Here is a 25,287-nt window from a genome sequence, read left to right on the forward strand (position 1 = left end):
AGTTTGAAGTTTAAATTTAATGAATAAATAAATTTAAAAATTTTCTCACAACAACCATATCATTTTAGTATTTTTAGTTATTTAAAGTTTTGTTTCTATTTGAATAAACAATTCAATTGTTATTAAATTTTGTTTAATTTTTTTATTTAATTAAATACATTTTATCTTTTTGTATTTTTGTCCAATTGCTATAGTTTTATTTAGTGAATTATCAATTATTTTTGTTGCCTAATTTCTTATCTTAATTTACATTTAACTATAAGTATATTTTCGGTCACATATTAATATTATTATCCGTAAAAACTTTTAAACATTTTATTTAACTAAAGCACAATAAATATATTAAAAATTAAATCTGACATCTTTTTCAAACTTTTTTATTTAGTAATTTTAATATTATTTTTTTGGAGTATATAAAAGCTAAACTAGTTAAATATAAGAGAAAAGAAAAAATGAGTTATTGACTTTTTCTCGACAAATATTTAAATTTTTAACGATTTAAAATTTTTTTAAAATTTGGACATATTGATCTCTCTTTTACATGGGTCTGGCAGACCTAACAAAAAAATTAAATATATATAACACTTTACCACACAAAACTTTACACCTAGGATGTAAAACAGAAGTGACGAGGTATTACGACCTCTAAAATAAAATGTGTACATAAAATAGCAGAAGGATTATAATATGCTAGGAGTATTGAAGAATGGAGGGAATAAAAATTGCGAAATAAAAAGCGCAACGCTCTGCAAATGGAATAACTTGCGTGTGAAGAAAACTATAACTATCAAACATAAGATTATAAAAGTAGAAATAGAGCGCCAAAGATACAAAATAACAAGCTCCTAACTCAGCCCGCGAAATCAAGACTGGTCGAAGAATATTTATACCCAAAACCCAAATGTACATAAACAAAATCCTGTCTCTCTATAAACCTCTAAGAGGATCAAAAGAACAAATTAAGCGGAGAGAGAAAGAGAGCTAAATATATACATATGCATCATTATACAACAAAATAACCCAGTAACTACCTCGCCTCAGGGGTCCAGATGCCTAACGAGATGTCTCTCAACCTGTATCTGAAAAACAACAACATAGTATGGAATGAGAACCGGAGGTTCTCAGTATGATAAAGGTGCCACACACATAATATATAAGGTAGCGTTTGTTTTTGGAGACAGTACACAAAGACATGGACATTAAATAATTAAAACGTGTTTGGTAGCAGAGACATAGACAGTGGACATATTGTCTCTGGAATAGTTTTTTTAATTTTTGTATCCACTCTTTTATGAGGGACAATGATGGACACGGGAATTAACAAAGTGGACACAGATTTTTTAATGAAAATTCTTTCCCATTTTATCCCTACATATTATTATTATTCCATTGTTGCCCTTTTTAAATCATATCATAAGCCCTAATTTTATGTGTTGTGGAGCAGCCTTCTCCTCCCAGGTAATCTTCCCCATGCTCTCTATTTCGTCTCTCCTTCTTCCTTCTCGTTTTTGGATTCTTTTTTCGTCTCACTTCCCAGGTCTAGCTCTCTGTCTCTTCTCTTTCTCTTCTTGCTCTCTGTCCCTTTCTTCTTCTCCTTATTTCTCTTCTTTTTTCGGTGTTCTGTGGTTTAGTACTTCATCTTATTCTTCTTTTTTTTTCTTTGTTTCTTTTTCTTCTTCTTTACTGCGTGCTTCTCCTCTTCATTTTTTTGCTCAACTAATTTAACTACAACATTTCAGAAGCAAATTATTTATTAGAGTTTGTAACAACTTTTGAAATTCACGTGTTCTTCTCTTTCTCAGTCACGCAGGTATATAACTCTGCCTTTCCTTTTTGCTTCTTATTTTCGTTTGCATTTTTTTACTTTAAATTATTGGGTTCTTCTGGCTTCTTTTATTTTTATTTGTTTATATTGTTTGTGATTTGAAAATGTAAAAATTAAATATGAACATGAGAAATTGTCTTTCTGGTGTCAAAATTGTTAATTTATACAATCCTACTGTGAATGAATGATTGAACATATATATTTTGTTCAGAATGGAATAAGAAAAGGAAAAAAATATATTGAAGTCTTCTTATTTATTTGAATGCAAAAATAAAATAATTAATTTTAGTTATGTTGTTATTTTTATTCTTATTGATTATTTTTAGTATTTATGTTATTTTATAATAAATTATGATTTATATTTTTTATCTGTTGTTAGGGAAGAATGGAACCATTGGACCAATCTGAACAATTTAGACGATTTCCTTTTTTTTTTTATTTTATGATTCAGATTGAACTTGAGACAGCCACAATATTAGTTTTGATGTTAGCATTTTTTTATTTGAAAAATAGGAGAAGGAGACATTTGTTGATTAGGAATAGAGAAATTAATACTAATCCCTTGAGACGAAATGTGTTAAGCCGCATCATAGGAGGAGGCGATAGGAATTGTATTTGGGAATTAAGGATGAGCGTAGATGCATTAGGAAGATTATGTGAGTTACTTAAAGTTCAGGGTGGATTAAGCGATGAATGTCATATAAATATACCTGAGCAAGTGATTATATTTTTAATAATTTTAGCTCATCATAAAAAGAATCGCACACTCCAAGTTAGATTTTATAGGTCAGGAGAAACAATAAGTAAGTATTTTAATAAAGTTTTGTCGTCGGTATTACGTGTCCAAAGCCTGTTGTTTGCAAAGCCTGTTCCTGTTTCGGATGACTGCATAGATCCCCGATGGAAGTGGTTCAAGGTACGTCTAATGAAGAAATGCGGTTGTGGTTTTGTATTATATATGGTTTGGTATAGAGATAGTTTTGAACCTTCAATTTCTTTGCTTTAGAATTGTCTAGGAGCATTAGATGGAACATATATAGATGTGACTGTCTCTGAAGAAGATAAATCAAGATACAGAACAAGAAAAGGTAAAATATCAACCAACGTCCTAGGCGTATGCAATCAAGATATGAATTTTGTGTACGTACTTAGTGGATGGGAAGGATCCGCATCGGATTCAAGAGTCCTTAGAGACGCAATTTCACGTCGTAATAACCTCAAGATACCAATTAGTATGTAATAGTTAAATTTTAGGTAACAAAAACACTTCAAAATTTTTAATTCATACAATTTTCTTAATCCTCATAACGTGTCTCTTTTAATTTATAGGGAATTATTATTTAGTGGATGCTGGTTATACTAATTGCAAGGGGTTTCTAGTATCATATAGGCATACTCGATACCACGTACAAGAATGGGCCTATGATAGAAATGCGCCTAGAAACTTTCGAGAATATTTTAACAAGAAGCACTCTTCAGCTAGGAACATTATTGAGCGTTGTTTTGGTTTATTGAAGAAGAGATGGGCAATTTTGAGGAGTCCTTGTTTCTACCAAATCAAGACACAAAATAGAATAATTATTGCTTGTTGTTTATTACAAAATTTTATTCGGCTTAATATGGACTCCGATCCTGAGGAGGACATGTCACTTGAGAATGAGCAAGTGCTTATTGGAGAGGAGCATGGTGATAACCAAGATGGCGACGATGAAATTATTGACAGTGTAGAGGGCAGCAATGAATGGACTGTTTGGCGAGACAACTTAGCACATGAAATGTACAATGAGTGGATGCATAGCCAAATTAATTAGTTGGTTTATTTCTTGTATGTGTATTTTATTTGAATTATTATGATAGTTTGTTGTGTTGGATTTTGTATTGTATTGATACATTATAAAAATAATCTCATGATATGCTTATGATATGCTTTTGTGATGTATTGATACATTATATGTGTATTTTATTTGAATTATTATGTGTATTTTATTTAAATATATTGTAATGATACATTATAAAGATAATGTCATGATATCCTTAGGATGTTCAATTGAATTTTGATTCAGTTAATATAAATTGTAGGGACAAAAGGACAGACATGTTTGGACTGATGAAGAAACAGAGGTATTTGTTGGTTTTATGGAGGAGCTTGTCATTGAAGGAAGAATAGCTGATGCAGGTCAATTTAGGCTCGGATCTTTTGAGAAACTTGCTGCAAAAATGAATGAGAGGTTTCCAGGTGGTGGTTTTCAAATAACTCATTGCAAAAACAAGGTTAAGACGTTGAAAGAGAAATATCAATTTGCTGCTAACATGGCAGCCTGTAGCGGTTTTGGATGGGATGATGTAAAGCAATGTGTGGTTGTGGACAACAAAGAGATCCTAACTGCTTATATAAAGGTTGGTTTACAAGTTTGATTTTGTTGAATTAATTTTACTTTACTTGATAGTCAGTCCTTCTTTGTTGATCTTTTATTTTTTATTTTTTCTAGAAACAAGGAGTAAGGTTGTATACTTCAGGAAAGCCTTTTCCCCTTTATACGCGCTTAGAAAAAATATTTTGTAAGGAAAGAGCAAATAGGGATGCTGCTGTATGCGGCAATGACGCTGAAGAAGAAGTGCAAATGAATGGATATGAAGAAATGGACAAAGAAGATACGGATATCTTTAACTCAAACCATGATTACAGTGAATCTTTACTCCAACAATCAAAATCTGTGGCTTCATCTTCTGGGAAGAAACAAGGAAAGAAGCCTTCCTCATTTAAAGCGGCAAAGGATACCAAGATGATGAAAGAGTTAACTGACACATTGAAATATGTGTTCGATCAATAGGGAAAGCGTTTGGATGCTTTTGCCCAAGCTATGGTAAACACTCGTGAGGAAAAAAAGGCTGGTGATATACTTAGCGAACTTGAATTCACTGATGATGAAGTTATTTCTATTGCACTCAAGTTCTCCACAAATCCTCAACTAGAAAAAATGTTTTGGTCATTGGAAAATAGTCAGAAAGTCGGATTTATTAGAGCTATATTGCATACTTAGAATTAGAGTTAATCTCTTTTAGAGTTATCATTTCATTTTGTGCAGATTTAGGTTCAAACATGCATAATTTTGTTGATGTTAGTGCATAATTAGTTTTAAGTATTGGTTTTATTATGTTACTGCAGAAACTTGTTCAAAATGGGTGCTTAATTAATTTTATGTTTTTTTTCTTCAATTTGTAAATGTTTCTTTTGTTTATGTTCAATTAGAATTTTTAGTCTATTGTGCAAAATATAACTTTATTTATGTTAAGCATGTGCAAAAGTACTCACTAGAAATGATGAAATGACAAATGTTACGATGGATAACCGGAGATTATTGGGCTGGACTCGCTGGGTTGGCCCAATCGTCTATGGAAGGAAGCCTTCGAGCGGATTCGCGTCTTTAGGGCCTCCGTCCGACTTGTGAATACGAGTGAATGGGGGTGGTACCTGCAAAGACACTCCGATGCCTAAGTCAGCAAGGGCGTGAGCAGGTCTAGAGAGTATTGGGACTTAGAGATACCTGAGGAGTGTCAGTGTATTTATAGCGGTGAGCCAATAACCACCGTTGAAGTAGTTCCACCTTTTAAGGTGGATAACTGTCCCTTTATCTTAGGAAAGTTGGGATATGGCTCCTGGAAGTTGGTTGAGAGATCTTAGGGGCAGTTACTCATTTGAGTGAGTGTTTATCTGCCAGCTAATCTTCGTTCCCGACTTCTTTAGAGCAAGTCGTAGTGAGAACCGACTTCTTTAGGGGAAGGTCGGTGTGGGGTGAGGCTCAATCCTTTGGACTGGGTCTTTTCGTTTGGATCTGGGCCTTAGTGTTGGGCCAGTGTATGAACAACAATAATAAAGTCACATGAGGAGAGTAGCACACAGAAATATCTAGCTCTCTCATGTACCAATAAATAAAATATAAATTGCTACTGTCTTGATCGAATATTAAACAACAGAAAAGAAATTAAAAAAGCAAAAGGGTTTGATATTGGAGTAGTTGTCATCATCAAACTTGAACTGCAACTCTTCCATTTGAAGTAGCAGAGAGTTGAACCGCAGCTTCTGGTTTTGTGCCAAAGGCACTCTCATCATTGTTCTTGTCTCCCTTGCAGGAGTAGTAGCAAGCATATAATATCAGTTGAACAAGTCCAGACACTACTATAGTTGTGAAATTAGCTTGTTAGCATTTAGATTATTCAAACAAGGCATTAACAAACACACCTTCAGTCCACTATACCACATATTTCTACCATAGTTAAAACTTGATGTCTTAGTCAGCATATTAACAAGATTATGGTCCATACATTAGATTGCCTTGGCTAAATATTGAATAAATGACCATTTGTACCCATCAGAGATGAAAACACTGACATTTGTACCCATGATAGCTCGAAACTAACCTTGTACCCATGAGAGATGCTGTCCGTGTGACAAAAGTGCCCCGCCTTAGATTTGAGCTTGGTTCGTGCCTTTCCGAACCTACGTGGCACTCCCAAACCCTCCCCCCAATCTGAGCCAACCATTCACCATCATCATCTTCATCTTCTTCACCATCACCATTACCATAACCTCCATAACCTCCATCACCATCACCTCAGCACCGCCACAGCCACCTCCCTTCACCACAACCTCCGGCGACAACCCACACCGCCGCGCCCCTTTCTCTTCTTCTTCCCCTCTTCTCACCTCCGCTGAGCCTAGAGACCACAGCGCCAGCTCCTCCTCTCCACCAAAACAACAAAATTTTCAAACACCAGCATGAATCAAAACACACCTAAATCCACTAACATGCATTTCTAACTAACCAAATTAAGCAAAATGAACTAAAAGCAATACAATGAAAGAAACAGAACTCAGAAAAAAACGCAGGGGATGGAAAATTATTCTTCTGCAATTGTTCCACACAGCCTCCAAAATCAGAACTCCATGGAGCTCAAACTCCACTCATCAATGGCGTCACTGGGACCCGTTCCCTGCAAATTAAACACCGTCATCTCATCCCATTCCAAATTCCCACACTTCTCTCCTCCGAAGCCCTCTAATTGCTCTCTCCCTTCCACTCCTCTATGCTCCTACGCCGTTCCCGATTCCAATAACCCTACCACCAACAGCAACAAGGTCCAACCCCGCCGTAAAAACGCCACCCCACTGGTTATTTCGCTCAAAAGACCCAAACTTCACGGAAGGAGAATCTTCCTAGAGAACCAAAACCCAAACTTGATAATACTCATAATAGGGTCGACCAGAACCGCCAAAACGCGATGTTTGATGCAACCACCCTGAACGTTAATTTGATTGAGTTGTGCGAAGAGGGTAAGCTTGCTGAAGCTTTAGAACTCATGGGTCAAGGTTCAGTTGCTGATTATGGTATTTTTCTCGCCACGTTGAATTTGTGCGAGGGTACGAGGTCGCTTGAGTATGGGAAAAGGGTTCATGAGTTCTTGAGAAGATCGAGGTTTCGAGGGGAGGTTGAATTGAACAATAGGTTGATTGGAATGTATGGGAAATGTGGTAACATGAATATTGCACGCAAGGTGTTTGATCGAATGCCAGAGAGAAACATGAGTTCTTGGCACTTGATGATCATTGGATACACTGAAAATGGCGCTGTGGTTGATGCTTTGTTGGTTTTTCAGGAGATGAAGGAGGCAGGGATAAAGAAGAGAAGCGGTGTAGGTTGTCGCCGGAGGTTGTGGTGAAGGGAGGTGGCTGTGGCGGTGCTGAGGTGATGGTGATGGAGGTTATGGAGGTTATGGTGATGGTGATGGTGATGGTGAAGAAGATGAAGATGAAGATGATGATGATGAATGGTTGGCTCAGATTGGGGGGAGGGTTTGGGAGTGCCACGTAGGTTCGGAAAGGCACGAACCAAGCTCAGATCCAAGGCGGGGCACTTTTGTCACACGGACAGCATCTCTCATGGGTACAAGGTTAGTTTCGAGCTATCATGGGTACAAATGTCAGCGTTTTTATCTCTCATGGGTACAAATGATTATTTATTCGCTAAATATTTTATCAGGTGTAGAAATTATTCAGCAAGAGACAGCACTAAAATATCAAGGAAAGCAATAGCCCAAATATACTAATCAATTCAAATGAACAAAATTAAATATTTCAGTGGCATTTTTGTGCATAGAGAAGAACAAGCGATATGTGCAATAAAAAAATCATTTAAAAGCTACCTTTACTACAACTATATGTATAGCACATGCCAGAACCCCTGTCACCAGCACGAACATCAACCTCCAGAACTCTTCCAACAGGTCCAGCAGCAGCACTACAACCAGCACCAAGGGAAAAATGCATTCGACTGCAAAATGCCTTCACAGATTTTATATCATGAAGAATAACTATAAAATCCATAAGTTCGCCACCAATATGGGAATACAAGATCAACACACAAATCTAAGCCATGCCAAGATTTTTAATACCTATACTAACTCGATCTTCTAAGGGTAATATTCAGTTAATGCAATAGAGTTGTGTAAAGATAAAGTCACAAAAAATATTATGTCAATTAAGATTAAATAGTAAAGGAAAATTAAACACAGATGTATTTTGAAATAGGTCCACGTCCATTTCTTCTACTCTTTATCCGGTTTTCACAATTAACTCATAATAGTATGCATAAACATATTGGTGAAATAATACTACACAAGAACTAAACATGCATATATTCTCCTTATCTGAGCATCCCATCCTAAGCCCAGGGAGAGTACAGCTGATGGCGCAGACCATGATCCATCGACTCTTCGAGCAACAACCAAACCAGTACCAATTTTGTAAGAGAGAAGTGCACCAGCTTTGGCAACAGTTAAGATCGCTAGGCCTTTGGCATATTTTAGTAGCAAGCATATAATGTCAAGATCCACACCCACTTCACCGTCATGATCAGACCCTTCTTTTTCACCTTCCAACTCTCCTTCACTCTCCTCTTTGTCTTCCTTATCCTCTGATTCATCATTACCATCAGATTCAGACACTTCATTTGCTCTCATTTTATCTTTATCATTCTTATGCACCCTTTTATGTGGTGCCACCCATTTGTCATGTTCTTGATGTACGGTGGCAGAACTATTACCCTTCTTTTCATCCTCCCCCGACACATCCTTCTCCTTAGGGGTGGCAACACTACCCGAACCCGCGGGTACTCACCCCGTTGACAAATGAATTTTTGCCGGTATAGAAATTATCAAATTGTTTGAACCCCTTTAGAAGAAGTAGAAGAGGAGGAAGAAGGTTCTATAATGTCTTCAAAGCTTTCCCTTTGTGTGGTAATAGACGAAGACGAATTCGAGAACACCCCCCACACAAAGATGAAGCACAAACCTAACATTGTCACAGCTGTTATCTTCACCCATAACCGATATGGGCGTTTCACTTTGCTAACCAACTTTGCAATGGCCATAAATCACTCACTCTAAATTCACAACGATCCCAAAATCTACTAGAATTCAACTAAACTTGCACGAATGGAATTGAATCAGACCGAGTCAAGCCACTATATCTAAAATCACAAATCCACATCCACTACACTCTAGCTAATTTAATTGGGGCAAAATCAGCTAACAATGAAGTAAATTTCTCAGTTCTCACACACCCTTAATCTAAAAATCTGAAGTTCAGCCCAAGCTAGCTTTATTCATCTACATCTAAGTAAAAGATTAAGAAAATGTTGAGAACAAACATAGCATTATTCACTCACAACCTAATAGGCACCAAGCTAGATTTATCACATATGAATCTAATAGACACTTTATAGTGAAATTTTTAATGAAATTCTCAAATCTGAGAAGGCACCGTACCTGAAGAACGTGAGGATAGTTAAGGTGTTACTGTTGATAGGAGAAGTGTCAGTTTCAAAGTGACTCAAGAAGAAAAGAATAGAAATAAATGAGATTTTGGCAAAAATAGAAAATGGGTGTTTGAGTTATTGGAGGTGGAAATCAAGAAGAGATTAAAAAGATGATTTTTTTTCCTTCCTTTTTTTGTGCTATTATCAGTTTGAGATTCGATTGAGGAATGAAGAGAAGTACAGAGACAACTACTATTCATTTCCTGAGAGATCAAGCACAGATAAATTAGACAACATTTCCAAACCTGAAGGCATTCAACCAGTTAAGCTATTCCCAGAAAGTAACGCAGACTTCAACAAAATCAAACCACCAATTGACTCAGGAATAGAGCCAGTTATTGAGCAAGAACTTAAATCAAGCACCTAGAGTGCACCAAGGTAGTTGTTATTGCTTTTGTCACTAAACCACTCAGGAATAGAACCATTAAGCACAAAACCTGAAGCATTGAAGGAAGCTAAACGGGTAAAATTGGCAAGTGGATCAACAGAGAAACTTGGGTGAAGACTAGCTTTATGTGTTCTTCTGAAATCGGAAATGTTGATTCCGATAACTGAACCCTTTTGGCAATGAATCCCGGTCCAGTTCCGGCACGGTTTGGTTTTTCTTGGCCAGTTTTTTGCTCTTATACCCAATGAAGATCGAAGTTGAAGCAACGAAAACCATTCGGTTCTTGAACTCGAGAGGGTTAGGGAGGGCAAGGATTAGAGATACAGGGAAGGAGGGGAGGGATGTCTATTTTAGTCATTTTACCTAATAATTTAGTCTTGTCCATGTGTATCCAATTATAATACTAGACATTACATTAGTGTCTTCTCCATCATATCCAAACACAATACACAAACAATAATTTTTAATGTTCTGTTTTGTTCTGTCTTTGTCTCGGTGTCATGTTCTATTCTGTCTCTGAAAACAAACGCATCCTAAGGTCCTGTGAATGCCAGAGGCAATCCTAAAACGCCGACACTCAGATTATAGAGCTTAAAGTATTAAACAGAAGCCATAAAAAGGTGGTTTTCTAAGAGTATCTAAACCTGACTTAACTTAACCTTAAATCTAAATCTCATACTGCCATTCTTCCATACCTCTATCTTCATCAGTATTTCACAGACAGTTAAACAGATAAAAGCAAGCACAAGTAGGTTACAAATACAGCAGGTAGCAGTTATACATTAAACATGGCAAAAACACTTAGGCACACCCAGTTAATGCACAAGCAAGTAATTCAAGTAATATGCAGATGATGCATGCCTGTCCTATGGCTGATGGGGCTCATCTGTCGGTTATCCAGCCAACCCGACAAGTTTGAAAACCTTAGACTATCCCTCGACGTGCATCTCTAAAAGTCTATGCATAGTTTTTTCTCAAATAATCAATATTACTCAATGGGGGTTAATATTCTCGGAAATTTATAGTGCTCGGTCACCCTTACGTCGTAGGGTCAACAGAATATTGAGTTTTCAACCTGGTACACGTGGTGACAAGCCACGGTACTTTATCCAGGAAATCTCGTATCTCAGATCATTCAAATTCATAAGCCATATAAATAATTCAATTATAATTCATCAACATCCACATCATTCTCAATCGCATCTCATTCATCATCATACATCAATCATACTCAATTATTATCCTTCATTATCACACCTCCCATTCTATTCATCAATAGTTCCAATTCAAAACATAATTCATTCTTTTCTAAATGAATCAAACTTAAAACATACTCATTTTCTTAATAACTCAAAATCAAACCATATAACCTTTGAATCTAAATCTTTTTAAATAATCATCTAAACAAAATCTTTAATTTTTATAAAATTTTGGCAGCAGCACCTCTCTAAAACTACATTCTTTTCAATTCAACATACCCTTCCTCATCATTATAACAATCACCACAATAAATCTATTTCAGATCAACAATTATACTCATATAATATTCAAATCCACCAACCAAAATTCAACCATAAATTATAGTTCACAAATCCTAGACTTTTAACACAAAATACCCTCTCTCATTATCACAACAACCTCCACAATAGTTATACCTCAAATCAATAATTCACCAAATCACCAATTAATCAACAAGCAACAAACCAACCATGTTCATCAATAAGATACTAAGTATCAAATATACACATGCAATTCAACTTATCCTATGGTCATCTAGCCTAAGTTTTCACAGAACATTATATATTAAATGCAAGAAACCTAAACCATACCTTGGCCGATTTTCAAGTATTACCCAAGACAATTTTATTAAAAAGAACACAGCCCTCAAAACCTCAACTAAGCAGCTTCCTCCAAGTTCCGGTAATCACAATTTCAAGCTCCAATTATTTATTTTCTCAACAAAATACACATTTATAACACATATATATCCAATTTAATACTCAAAGTTCAAATTCAATGAATTTAAAATAGAATTATCGTATCCTCACCTTACCCAAGTTTCACATAAGTAAGAGTAAACGTTTCCCTCAAGCTAATTGGATCTTAAAACATCAAAGAATAAAGAAATTTAATATTTCTACCAAATTTTCCAAAAATTGGGGATGAAGAGACTGAGCTGAAATAGTAAGTTACCTATGAAATTGTTCTGGTAGAAACGTAGAGCTCGATGCGGTAAACGCGTGGCTATAAATGGTGCGACGATCGGAACTCGGACGGAGAAGTTATGGGATTTTAAAATCACCGTAAGGGTTGGAAGTGGCTTTCATTCTTCCCCTCCCTTTGCTTGCTGCAATGTAACTAATGGAGGAAACGGAAAAAGTGGGTTCACTTAATGTCCTATTGGGCTGGTTTAGGCCTACGGCCCGGTTCGGATCGGTTCGACTCGTAATTGGACCGATTTTTTTAAAATTAGTGTCAAAATTCTCGTTTTGACGAGCTCTATCCTAATTTAATATAATATTCGCATTTCTAATTTTCTTTATTAAAAATTAATTTATCGACTAATTATTTACTAATTTAACGGGGTTTACATAATGTCTTTTGTTGTATTAATTTGGTTGATATACATATGTACACGTGAGAAAATTTTTAAAATAAGACAAATTAAACTTGGGATCTATATATCCAGATTTTAAAAAGATAAAAAATTTAAACATATTTTTAAATTGTTAAAAATTTAAATATTCGTAAACCAAAATATCAAGAACCTATTTATCATTTTCTCTAAATATAATGGATAAATTTCAACCCTATGGTGATATTTTGAGTTAATACTCAAATTGGCCCCTGAAATTTGACCCCCGACTCAATTTAGCCCTCAATGTTTCAATTGTACCCTGAAATTTTGACCCGCGCCTCAAATTGGCCCTTCCGGCATTTTCCGTCACCGGAGAGCTGACCTGACAATTTTAAATGACACCTGGCAGTCTCAAAACGACGCCATTTTACTGTTGGCGCCGAAATCCTTAGAAATGATGTCGTTGACATGAGAAAAGGGGTTAAATAAACTCCAAACATTAACCACTTCAAAAGTGAAATCCAATCGACCTTTTCTCTTCCTTCTCTTCCCGTCGTATACGTTCCCGTCAGAGAAGCACCATGGGTATTGCAGTAATGGAGGTTTGAACCTTTTCTTACTTGTTTCGCGCTCCCTATTGTGAAGATTAATTACCTGGGAGTCATCTTTTGGAAAACAGGTTAGTAACAAAAATGCTGCTCTCAACTACCATGCTCTGTTTTTCTCAAAATATTGGTTGTGAGTTGTTTTTCATTTTTTTCAGTCTACTTCATCAGTGAAACTTTGGGAGAATGTGGTTGATTATGGTTGTTGATGATGATAGAGTTTTTGTTTGTTAGGGTTTAATTTTTTTGCATGTGTGTGACTATGATCAACTGAATCATTCAGTTCTTTGTCCGTTTGAGCAGTCTTTAATTCTTCATATTCCATTTTAAAATAACAATTTTACTCCTTCATGTCCCATTTTAATTTAATTGTTGACTGGGTAATTTCTTGTAAAAATAAAGTATTTTTTGTGCTGAACATTGTCTGCATCAATGACCACAATGAGTGTTTTATTATACATCTGAAATTAAGTGATAATCATGAACTGAACTTTTTGATTTTCCTTAGACATTGACATTACTACTATGGCTTGGAGGTGTCGTAGATGATCATATTCAAGATTTCAGTACATTTATATATTAAAATGGTATCCTTGAATTTCCGTTCCTCGACTAATGAATACACCTGACAATTTTACTTTCATGTGTTTCCTTGTTCCTTCTTGTACTATTATTTACAAGAGTACTAATATAGTGGAAAGGGAGTACTGCATTATGTAATGATCATAACAAGAATATAATTTTGATAAAAAAATCCTACTTTTATACATGAACTTTAAGAGTGTAATTACTAGTTAGAATCTTTGAGGGAAGGAATAACTTAATGATTAAAGTGGAGTCTATTTTATTTCTCAAGAACCCTTCTCTTAAATTTTCTGCATGAGTATTTTAACATGGCACTTGTTAAAAAGCAAAAAAAAAACATCTTTTTAAATGCTTAATATTTTCAATAATGCATGTGATAGTTTACTTTTTCGTACTTCCTTAATAAGTTTTTACGAGATTCATTACAAATTACTTGTTCTTGTTAAGATGTGAACATTATATTGTTCCATGCATAATTATTGTGCAGATTATTACATTAAGTGGTACAGCAAATAAGCTGTTAAATAGAAAATGAAATGGATTTTTTTTGCTTCTGATGTCTGAATTACTCTGCCATTAATTATCCTTGTAAAAAGCATAATCCTTTATGTTTAGGTATTTCAGATACTTGTGACGGTTAGTTATGTAATTGATTGTGTGAAGATTTTAACTTCTTTGTTCTACTTTGGCAATCAGTTGTGAAAAATCTTTGCCCTTTTATTCTCTTTTCTTTTTTTTTTAGATAGGACAATGAATTTCTCTTATTTGCTTTTCCACTTGAAGATTGAAAATAATGCTTATTAATTTTAACAATAATTAAAACGCAGATAAAGCTGGTATGTTTTGTTGAAGGTTTCCCTGTTTATTATTATTATTATTATTATTATTATTATTATTATTATTATTATTATTATTATTATTATTATTATTATTATTATTAATTCATTCTGGCCATTCATAAAGTAAAAGGGATTGTACTTGTTTCATTATATTCTGTGAAGTATTGGCAATGTTGGGTAGTGTTGTATGGCATAATAGTTTGATACTTGAGCCAGAGTTGAATTTACTTTGATTAGCAAAGTTGTAATTGTATCCAAATATTGTTGATTTTACTTACTTTATTTTTTCATGTTTCATGATTAAGGATTGCATGAGACAGATTGAAATTAAACCAAATACCTTTAACAAAATATTCATGTTTTTTAATGGTAGCCAAAACACTTTCAATTAAGTTGTTTAATATATTAGAACTAAGCCCCAACTGAATTATCTGTAATCTGAATTACTATTTTCAATTTATTGAAGTTAGTGTTGTTTTTAACCATTGTATCTCCTGAATCTTATTTATAGATGGATGAAGGTATAACGATTGTGTATCATCATAGAGGCAATTTTGTCACTAAACCAAATGGCAGTTTGGTTTATGACAATGATCATACTGATGAGTTGACTGGGCTGGATGTGCACCCAATCTTCTCTAACGGTGGCCGATTCGGTGAATTAAAGCTACAAGTTGGAATGAAGTTCAGTAACAAGAATGAATTTATGGATGCTGTGAGAGAATTCACCATTCAAGAGGGTAGGGAGATTAAATTTAGAAGGAATGAGAGCTACAAAGTCAGAGCTATTTGCAAGTGGACAACTGGAGAAGATGAGGATATAGTTAGATGTCCATGGGTTGCTTATGCATTCAGGGATTCTGAGGAGACATGCTGGCAATTAAAAACATTTAAGAATAAACACATATGTCCTAGGATGAGCAAAAATAGGGCAGCCAACAGGAGATGGCTTGCTGGCAAGTTGGTAAAGAAATTGAGGAGGTATCCGAGCTTAAAGCACAGTGAAACTAAAGCATATTTCAGGAGAAGGGGTGACCTGGATCTAAACAAATCATCACTAACCAGAGCTTTAATGGATGCAAGAAATATTGTTTACGGTGATGCAGCTGCCCAGTATGGTTTGATTAGAGATTATGCAAAAACTCTACTTAAGAGTAATCCTGGTTCAACAGTAAAGATTGGTACATATCTTCAACGGGATGATCCTATATTTGAAAAAATATATGTATGCCTGGATGGATGTAAGAAGGGTTTTGAGGCTAGCTGCCGCCCAATGACCAGACTCGATAGAGCCTTCTTGAAGACTCGGTTTGGTGGACAAATACTCTCAGCAGTGGCTCAGGACGCCAACAACCATATATATCCAATTGCGTGGGCAATTGTTGATGTTGAGAATAAAGAGAATTGGAGGTGGTTTTTGGACCTGCTGCTTGATGACTTGGGTGACTACATGGCTAACAAATGGGCTTTTATGTCAGACAGCAAAAGGTAAATGAGTAAATATATTTGTATAATCAATTCATATATGCTGTGACGACTGTGATTAAAAAGATTTATTTGTATAATCAATTCATACTTGCTGTGAGGACTGTGATTAGTAAATGTATTCGTTGCGAGGATCTATTTGAGGTCACTTAATATATTTGGGGGGTCTGTTTGAGGTCACTTAATATTTTTTGGGGGGTCTGTTTGAGGCACGATAATTGAAATTTCATGTGTTACTAGTTCAGGGTTTGGCTTCAGCAGTAAAGAAGCTCATGCTCAATGTACACCATCGATTCTGTGTCTGACATCTATGGAAGAATATAACAAACAATGAAAAGAGCAGGAGTACAGAGGACTATTATGGGAGTGTGCTAGAGAAACAACTCGCCATGATTTTGATCAGAAGATAGATAGGTTAAAGAGACACAACGAGGGAGCTTGGGCATATTTGGATAAGTGGCCTAGAGAAGCATGGACTAGGGCATATTTCCGAAACGATAAAAAAATTGATAATATTTGTAACAATGCCTGCGAGATTTTTAACTCGAGGATCAAGGAATACAGAGCTAAGCTAATAATCACCTTGTTAGAGGAGGTTCGGATGTTTGCGATGCGGTCCATTGCAAAAAACAAGGTTAAGTTTTCCCACCATGTTGGTAAGCTCCCACCAATCCAACATAGTAGATTGCAGAAAATCCAGAAAGAATCTCAAAAATGGGTACCGATTTGGAGTGGAGATGAAAAGTATCAAAGATTTGAGATCCACGGTTGGTCTACCAACATGGCTGTTGACTTGGAAAAGAGCATATGCACTTGTAGGTTTTGGCAAATAACAAGTACTGAGGTAGCTAATAATTGCTTATTTCTATTTGTTTGTATCATTTGATTAAACATAGTTTAGATTAGATAGTGACTGGTTTGTATTCATTTAAGAGTTGTTATTTGTTTAACTATTTTATTTGTCTCTGGTGATTGGTCTCTACTTAAATAGATTGTTGGATAATATTTCACCACATCTGTCTTCGTAGGCATGCCGTGTGTCTATGCATGTGCAGCCATCTCCAAGATAAATCGGAATCCTGAGGATTTTTGTCATCATTGGCTGACCATGGAAGCCTATAGAGATACCTACAAGAACTCTCTCAATCCAATACCAGGACAAGATCTTTGGGAGAGAAGTGAATAAAATAGGCCTCATGCACCTAAAATGAAGCGAAAGCCAGATAACCCAAAAAAGACGGAAGGATGCTGATGAAGAGCCATCTAGTGTTAAGAAGTCAAAAACTGAAATCAAGTTGAAGAGGAAATACAAAGAATTCACATGTACTTATTGTGGTACGAGAGGGCATACAAAGAGAAGTTGCGCTCATAGGAAAGCTGATGACCTTGCTAGTGCCCTTGTTAATGCAGCATGGGCTGTTGTTGCAAAAGAAAAAGGTTTTAAGGCTGGAGAGACTAGAGATCCAGCAAATGCTGCTACTACTAACACCCAAGCTGCTGAGATTAATGAAAATGCTCCATTAGCACTAGGGCAAGCTGTTAATGATGCAAATGCTTCAGAGATTGTACTCACCCAACCCACTTACTCACAGCCAGAAAATCAGAAATAGGTAGTGATTGGTTTCTAATATTTGATTAACTGTTAACTGGTTTGTATTGGTTTATAATATATGAGTAAATGTTGGGTAGATCTAATTGATTGATACTATTTGATAATATATTGATTGGTTTTTATTGGGTTGTATTGGTCACTAATTCTGTTAACAATTTCACTAGGTCCCTCCATCAGACCACCTCCACCTCCACAACAGGTCACAAGGCCTGACAAGCTGTAATTTAAGAGGAAAAAACTTTTAATGTGAACCCAATGTAAGGAGGAAGTTCTGGGACAGCTGCACGCTTGTCAAAGTTTATGACATTCATCTCCACCCCGAACTTCAAACCACCAACAACAAAATAGAAAACGATTTGCAATGTTGACTGAAAGTTGTGTAGAACATATTTTGTAGAGAACATTTGATCAAACTATGCTCTTTTGATATTTTGTTACTATGTTATGTAGAGTAATGTTTTGGTTTAGGATATTTGAAACTATGTTATCTAGGGTATTTGAAGTATGATAAAGATACTGCTATTGCTAATGCTGTGATATTGACAATGATTAATGACTATGAATTACTTAATGAATTACTTATTTGTGGGTCCTCTGTCAAGTGCAAGAATCACAAAAGGTTTTATTAGATTTTCTTTTGTCATAACATCTCATCTATTTTTGTTTTCATAGGAACAAAAAAGATAATCATTGAGAGCCGAAGTTATTATTTTGTATTCAATGTTTTCACAAATGAACTATACACTTAAATTTATTCAATAATGGAAGTGCATACTACATATATAATTATCAGAGCCAGCTCCTGATCTTGTCTTCATATACAGACTCATAACAGCTTGACCAATTTGACCAAACTATGCTCTTCTGATACTTATTTGGTTATAAGTTATACCTCCTCTTTTGTATAATCTCAGTTTTAAAGAATTTTTACAGGATATATCATTACCAAGAGAAAATAAAATTTCATTTCTATTTTGTCATTAAATATATAACAATGCTTAATTCACATAACTGATATCACAGTTACATATATTTCATCCTACCTAATTCATAAGCTACAATCACAATTCCAAAAATAATAACAAACACAGACAACATAATATTCCACATTTTTAATATTCTAGTTTCAGCTTCAACTACACTAATTTTCTATCCCAGAGATATTTTTCAATGGTCTTCACTAACTGAACTTTCATTTCTGCCAACTATGACTTCTTCTTCTTCAACATCTGTCCATTTAAAAAAGGCGCACCATCTCTTACCGGTAGTCTACAACACCAAAAATTAAAAAAAAAATTGAGAGGAAGAACAACTACAAAACCAACAAGCTTTTGAGAAATAAGACACACAATCAACTTGCAACAATTCAACTAACTCACATTATAGTTAGAGCATCCATAGAATGGTCTTTCTGGATTGGAATCCGTCCCAGACCACCGAAGAATAGGACGTAACCCACAACCGCACCAATGCGAAACCTTTCTACCTCTGTCACCTCTGTCACGGTGTGCGTTCTTCACTCAGCCACCATGCGAACGAGCTCTACTAGAGCCACTTGAGCCTTGGCTGCTGCTTCCCAACATTCTTCTCAACTCTTGGAGTCACTTTTGCTAATTAAAGAAATTAGGACTTCTAGGTTTTATTAAAAATTTTTAGGGATTAAATTGATGCCTTCAAATATTTTGCCATGTCATCTATATGCAAGGGTGCTAGATGTCAACCAAAATTGACAGATCTGTTTTCTGGTGATGAAAAATGTCGGAAGGACCAATTTGAGGCACGGATCAAAATTTTAGGATACAATTAGAGTCAATTAAAATTTTGAGGACTAAATTGAATTGGGATCAAATTTCAGGGTAGGGGCAGTATTAAATCGCGATATTTTCTTTCCTTGTAAGTCACCAAAATTTCTACTTCGCTTGAGACTGAGACAGAGACAGAAAATGGCGAGGGGAAGCGAGAGTGTGGGTGAGGGCGTACCGAAAGAGATGAGCGATCCACTGAGGCGCACGGTAGCCAGCCTGGAGAATCTGGAAGCAGAGCTGCCGAATATTCTCTCTCTCTCAAACCCTTTCATCCTCTCTAAAATGCCTCCTCTTCAACGCGCTCACTCCCTCTTAACTCTTGCCAACATCACTTCCACCCTTTTCTCATGTAGTTTCATCTCTTTCTTCATTTCTTCTTCTAAATTCCCAATTCACACACATGCTTAGGGCTTTTTTATTTTGTTTCTGTGTAGTGAAGTTGAGATGCAAAGGGACTAATCCAGATTATCATCCCCTCAAATCTGAACTTGTAAGTTCCATTTCTCGCTTAACATTTCCTTGTAGATAGCACATGTGAGTCGAATTATTCTCTTAATGTTAGTTAATCGTTAATGTTGTTGCTTTTGTCTCCAACTCTCACAGGACAGGTTAAAAGTTTACCAACGCAAACTGGAACCCTTTGCGGATGTAGGTCAAGGTACTACACAATTTTAATTTTTTTCTTGAGTTCAAGTTATCTGATCTTAGAATTAATATGAGTTGACTGGGTTTTTGTCTGCGAAGCTCTACCACTTCCTTCTTCTTTCTTGGATGATCAGGCTTCTGTTGACCACTCCTTACGTGACCTCACTTCAGGTAAGTAATTATAAGTTATCAAACTCTGAACTTTTAATGCATGAAAGTGTAAGCTATAATAGTCCCCAACTATAGAGAAGAGACATATTTGTGCGGTGCATTTTTTATGTACTTGGGACTCATCACCTCATCATCATAGAATGATGATACAGTGTGTGGCCAGTTAAATGGGGATCACAGTCCATCCTATGATCCGATGTGTTGAGGGAATGAATCTGAAGTGAGTAGTGGGAGCCACATTTTATGCTATGATGATAACATGATGAGTTTCAAATGAATACACAAAAATGAGTTATTTTATTGCTACTTTTTTTTTTTAGAAAATTAACCCCACTGGGATTAATTATTTAATTTGGGGCAAATTGAATACAAAGTAAAATATTGAATACTTCAAAGTGAATTTGCTTAAGTTGGGGTTTGATGACACAAGCTTACAATTACTAGAACTGAATGGAGTATTACTCAAATGGTTGGATGTATTTCATTTTGAGTAGAAATGGTTATTTTATGCAGTACAAAGAAAAGAAATGGCTAACATGAGCATTGGGGAGGTACCAATGATGAGCAACTATCAGGAGCAGGCTGGTCAGAAGAGAAAGCATCCATCTTCTGAAGAACACCCTGTTCAAGTTTATGCTGAGGTGCACGTGAAGAAAGAACCACTTGAGGTTTTTGGTCATAACAAGGGAAAAACTGAGGAACCAATAGTAATTGACATTTCAGATGATGACGAGTGATGATCATTTTGAGCTGTTTGTGCAGTTGTGCCGCCCTTATTTTTCAGAATCTGGGTAAGAGTTTCATTTGGTGTTGTAAGTTACTTTACGAATTTGATGATGTCTTTCAAACTGTCTTTTGGTACAATGACTGCATGGTGATCCTGTAGGGTATTAAGACTTTATTCTGGTCTGAAAACATTTTTTACTACTATCATTATTTAGTAGTTCATGTCCAAGACTTGTCCAAGAATACTTTACTGAAGAGTTAATCAAAACTTAATTTGTTCATATACTGAATCTGATATAACCATAACTGTGACAAACAAAATATTTGAATTTATAACTGAAAAAAGTTAAGGATTTATAACTGCTTTCTTTGATTCTAAGTCAATCCAGTTGACTTACTCATTTCCAGAACTAAGATTCATCTTATGCTCAAATTGAAGAATCCCAACTCAGAACTGAAGTATGCGGATTCTGGAGAAGTTTCTAGTTATATCCAATTAAGAATTGCTCTAGCCCACAATAGAGAACTCTAGCCTTTCTAACTTTATAACTTGTATAAATGTTTAAGCTTTGTTGATTTCGTGTGATTGGTAAAATTACATTAACCTCCTCTGAACCTCTGAATGTTAAGGGACATTGGACATACCTCTTTATTTCTAAAAGTCTTTACAGAACTCTTCTAAGATTTAAGTTATATCTGACATCTGCTAACTTTATATTTTTCTAAAATGGACACTGACCTCTCACCAGATCTGGGGTTGTCATTGTCAACATATAATTCATGGGGTGCTATGTGTAATTTCACCTAAAATTCAAGGGAGGTTGGTGTACTTTATCATATTTATAACTTGTTATCTTTGAAAGCTTAGCGTATGCTTGGTGTTAAGGTTTGATTATACAATGTGTAATTATTCATTTATTTGTGAGGTTAAATTCTTATGTTCTCAGAAAAGTTCACTTAGGGTGGTTTGGTAAACCTTATGTTTTTCAAAAGTAATGGCTTTTGTAGCAGCTATATTTGCTAAATCGAATAATTGAGCCTTTAAAAATAAGTACAAACTACAACAACTGTGTTTTGGTAAAATTTGTTTTGTAAAATTTAAAATGACTTTAATAAACATAAATATAACTATAATAACAAAAGAATAAATCTAAACACTTGTTAATATATAAGGTTATATTATTTTTTTTAATTTTAAAAAACACATTAGTTTTGAAAAGTATCTTTATAGGAGTTTTCAAAAGCTAAAAGCACAAATACATTATCATTTTGATTTAATTTATTAACCACAAAGTGAAGTGTTTATGTTTTTAAAAATTGCAAACACTTCAACACTTCTCTACTAAACTTTACCAAACCCACCCATAGTTTTGTGACTGGCTTACTGTAATTGAAGATGTATGAGAAAATTAAATTCTTATTTCATCTTTGAATTTTTCCATGTGCTTTTTTACACTTTGATTTTGTTTTGCAGTATAACTGAATAAAATGGAGCTGCCTTGAAGAGAGAGAATTTCGTGTCATCCTTGCTGCTTTGCCATACTTTTTCATCATCAAAGTTTATAATACACCAATTTCTATAATTGGTCACAAATAATCTTGGAAAGAAACTTAGATTTTGAAATTAAGATTAAAATAAAAAAAAGAAGAGAATTACCAAGACGGTCTCTGACTTGAAACCTAGCCCTCTCAGCCCATTTGTTGAGGGGAATCAGAGGGTGAAGATGGAACCTTCCATGCATCAACCTTGCCTCCAACCAACATATCCTTAGCAGCATAAGATATTCCAAACACAACAAAAAGGACCAAAATACAAGTAGCTGAGGAAGCTCTCAAACAACAAAATATAACACAAATATGCCGAGGATTTTTACTGATTATTGATGTGATATAATGGTACACAACTAACTGGTTTTAGCAGTGTGCTGAGGTTATTTATATAGTGGGGGGTTTGGGTGATGAGATATTGAGATGAACTTAGAACTTAGAAGTAGCCGTTAAAAGGGTACATTGGGAATGGTACATGGTGTGGGGACTACAGAGTTATGTTTCTCTTGTTACTTGTTTGGCCTCAAAAATACCCAAAAAGAAATTGTTATTCAGATTTTCATTTTTTTAAAAAAATAAATATGAAAGAAAAAGATATATCCATGATAGAAATACATTTTTCCTATCTTAATATATTCTCTGGTTACAGTTTAAATTGAAAGAAAAAAATAATGTTGATTAGAACTTTTAAGACTGTTTCAATTTTAGCTTGAATTGGTCTATGTTGTAGTTGATTCATTAAATTTTTTCTTTTAATTAGGTAGCAAAAGTGATTTAGACTTTATAGTTCTTTAAGATTTTTTTTTTATTTTAATAAACAATTCACTTGTTATTAAGTTTTGTTTAGAATTTGTTTTAATTGAATACATTTTCTTTTGTTCTTCTTTGAATTTTTATAGTTTTACTTAGTGAGATTATCAGATGTTCTTGGTACCCAAGACACAACTTCATATCTTAGTTTGTTTATTTTTCAGCACTTACGAAAATGAATAATAAAAAAGGTACAAATTTTCAGTTTTTACTTTTTAAAATTTGAAAGAATCCATTGCAGTTTTAAATTTAAATTTAATGAAGGAATAAATTTAAGTAATTTTCTCACAACAACCATATCATTTTAGAATTTTTAGTTATTTAAGATTTTGTTTCTATTTGAATAAACAATTCAGTTGTTATTAAGTTTTGTTTAAATTTTTTAGGTCAAAGATAAATGTTATTTTATTAATATAAAATAAAGGTGTTTCATAAGGAAATACAAAAGAATTGGGTAATCTCATTTATTACCAACTGTGACTGAAAGATTAAGAGTTTAGAAAAGAGTAAAGTAAGAGTAAAGAGAATTAGCAGCATCCATCAGTTATGGCTCATGAGTTCACGCACTAAACTGTTGGCTTCTTTCACTATTTCTGGTGTCGGACTTGTTACCTTCTCAAAAACACACTGAGTGCTTCAACACATCGCCGCTATGAAGAGGGTCTTTTGTCTACTGTCGAATTGAGCTGCTGCCCAAGATAAGACTCGTTATCACCAATTGAAAAAGGTCTCTTCTTCTCTCATCCATAGGTCAGGGGTTATTAAGTTTAGGCTCCAGATTATTGAAGACAGGGGGCATTGGAATAAAGCATGAGAAATTGATTCAGCCTTCAACATGCATCTTAGACAAGTGGCAGGGGTGGATGCAAACCGGCTGTGAACTTGTTGCAACACCGGAAGCTTTTCATGAAGACTCTTCCATAGAAAAATCTTAATTTTATGATGTAATTTCAATTCCCAAATGCTATTCCATACTCTATTGTTCTGTATGTTCTGGGGCCTCAATGAAGTAAGAGAATGAAAGAATCCATAATCAATTTTGTATCCTGACCCAACTTCATATATACCAGATTTTGTCCAGTACCAATTAACTTCATCCTCCTCCTCTGTTGGTTTGATTGAAAAAATTTTATTACATATATCAACTGAAAAAATTGACTCAATCAGATTTCTGTTCCAGCTTCTATCAGGATTTAGTAATGCACTAACGTAATGCACTTGCAGATTTGGTGAGATTGTGAGTGCATTTTATGGGACATTAAAGGGCACTGGTGGTGGGAGCCAGGGGTCATGGAAGATGCGGACATGAGTACCAGAGCCTATATTCCATAACAAGCCTTTCTCGATCACCTTGCGTCCTTCAAGAACACTTCTCCAATCCCATGATGGTACGCTTCCTATCTCTGCATGTAGAAAATCTGTATATCTGAAATATTTAGCTTTGAGCATTCTTGATAGAGTAGAATTAGGGTATTTCATTAGACGCCAACATTGCTTGCCCAATAAGGCCAAATTTTGCGCCCTTAGGTCTTTGATCCCCAGCCCTCCATCTTTCTTTGGTTTCGTCATTGTGTCCCATTTAATCCAAACCATTCTTCATTCTGTGCCTTTTTGACCCCACCAAAATTGCGAGAGCATGCTATGAATCTCAGTCAACAGCGTGTCCGGGAGCTTGAAACAAGAGAGCGTATAAATAGGAATCGCCTCCCACCGCTCTCAATAGCGTGTGTCTGCCACCTGATGACAATAGACTTCTTTTCCAACCCATAATCCTCTTTTTAACTTTATCCT

At 35.1% G+C, this 25,287-nt stretch overlaps 3 protein-coding genes across 7 annotated transcripts; 2 read left to right on the forward strand and 1 right to left on the reverse strand.

Moving 5' to 3' along the window:
* On the forward strand, positions 6,795–7,543 carry LOC107626805 (pentatricopeptide repeat-containing protein At2g15690-like). The gene is made up of 2 exons (XM_016329703.1): positions 6,795–6,962; positions 7,031–7,543. The coding sequence occupies exons 1-2, from the start codon at positions 6,795–6,797 to the stop codon at positions 7,541–7,543; spliced, it is 681 nt and encodes a 226-aa protein (XP_016185189.1).
* On the reverse strand, positions 8,016–8,842 carry LOC107626806 (protein YSC84-like). Its single transcript, XM_016329704.1, has 2 exons — positions 8,564–8,842; positions 8,016–8,165 (listed from the first exon to the last, which is right to left on the reverse strand). The coding sequence occupies exons 1-2, from the start codon at positions 8,840–8,842 to the stop codon at positions 8,016–8,018; spliced, it is 429 nt and encodes a 142-aa protein (XP_016185190.1).
* On the forward strand, positions 19,675–23,240 carry LOC107624865 (nuclear nucleic acid-binding protein C1D). Of its 5 annotated transcripts, XR_002357066.1 has the most exons (7): positions 19,675–19,945; positions 20,031–20,086; positions 20,200–20,254; positions 20,341–20,412; positions 20,926–21,203; positions 21,888–21,958; positions 22,613–23,240. XR_002357066.1 is itself a non-coding variant. In XM_021115400.1 (5 exons), exons 1-5 carry the CDS (start codon positions 19,735–19,737, stop codon positions 21,147–21,149), a joined length of 618 nt encoding a protein of 205 aa, XP_020971059.1. In that variant the 5' UTR covers positions 19,675–19,734; the 3' UTR covers positions 21,150–21,419. The 5 variants fall into 5 exon arrangements, 1 of the variants encoding a protein (XP_020971059.1); XR_002357062.1 differs by lacking the exon at positions 21,888–21,958; XR_002357064.1 differs by lacking the exon at positions 22,613–23,240 and having other exon boundaries at positions 21,888–21,975.

The sequence above is a fragment of the Arachis ipaensis genome, chromosome B02 (genome assembly GCF_000816755.2).
Source record: "Arachis ipaensis cultivar K30076 chromosome B02, Araip1.1, whole genome shotgun sequence".
In the NCBI taxonomy this organism is placed as follows: domain Eukaryota; kingdom Viridiplantae; phylum Streptophyta; class Magnoliopsida; order Fabales; family Fabaceae; genus Arachis; species Arachis ipaensis.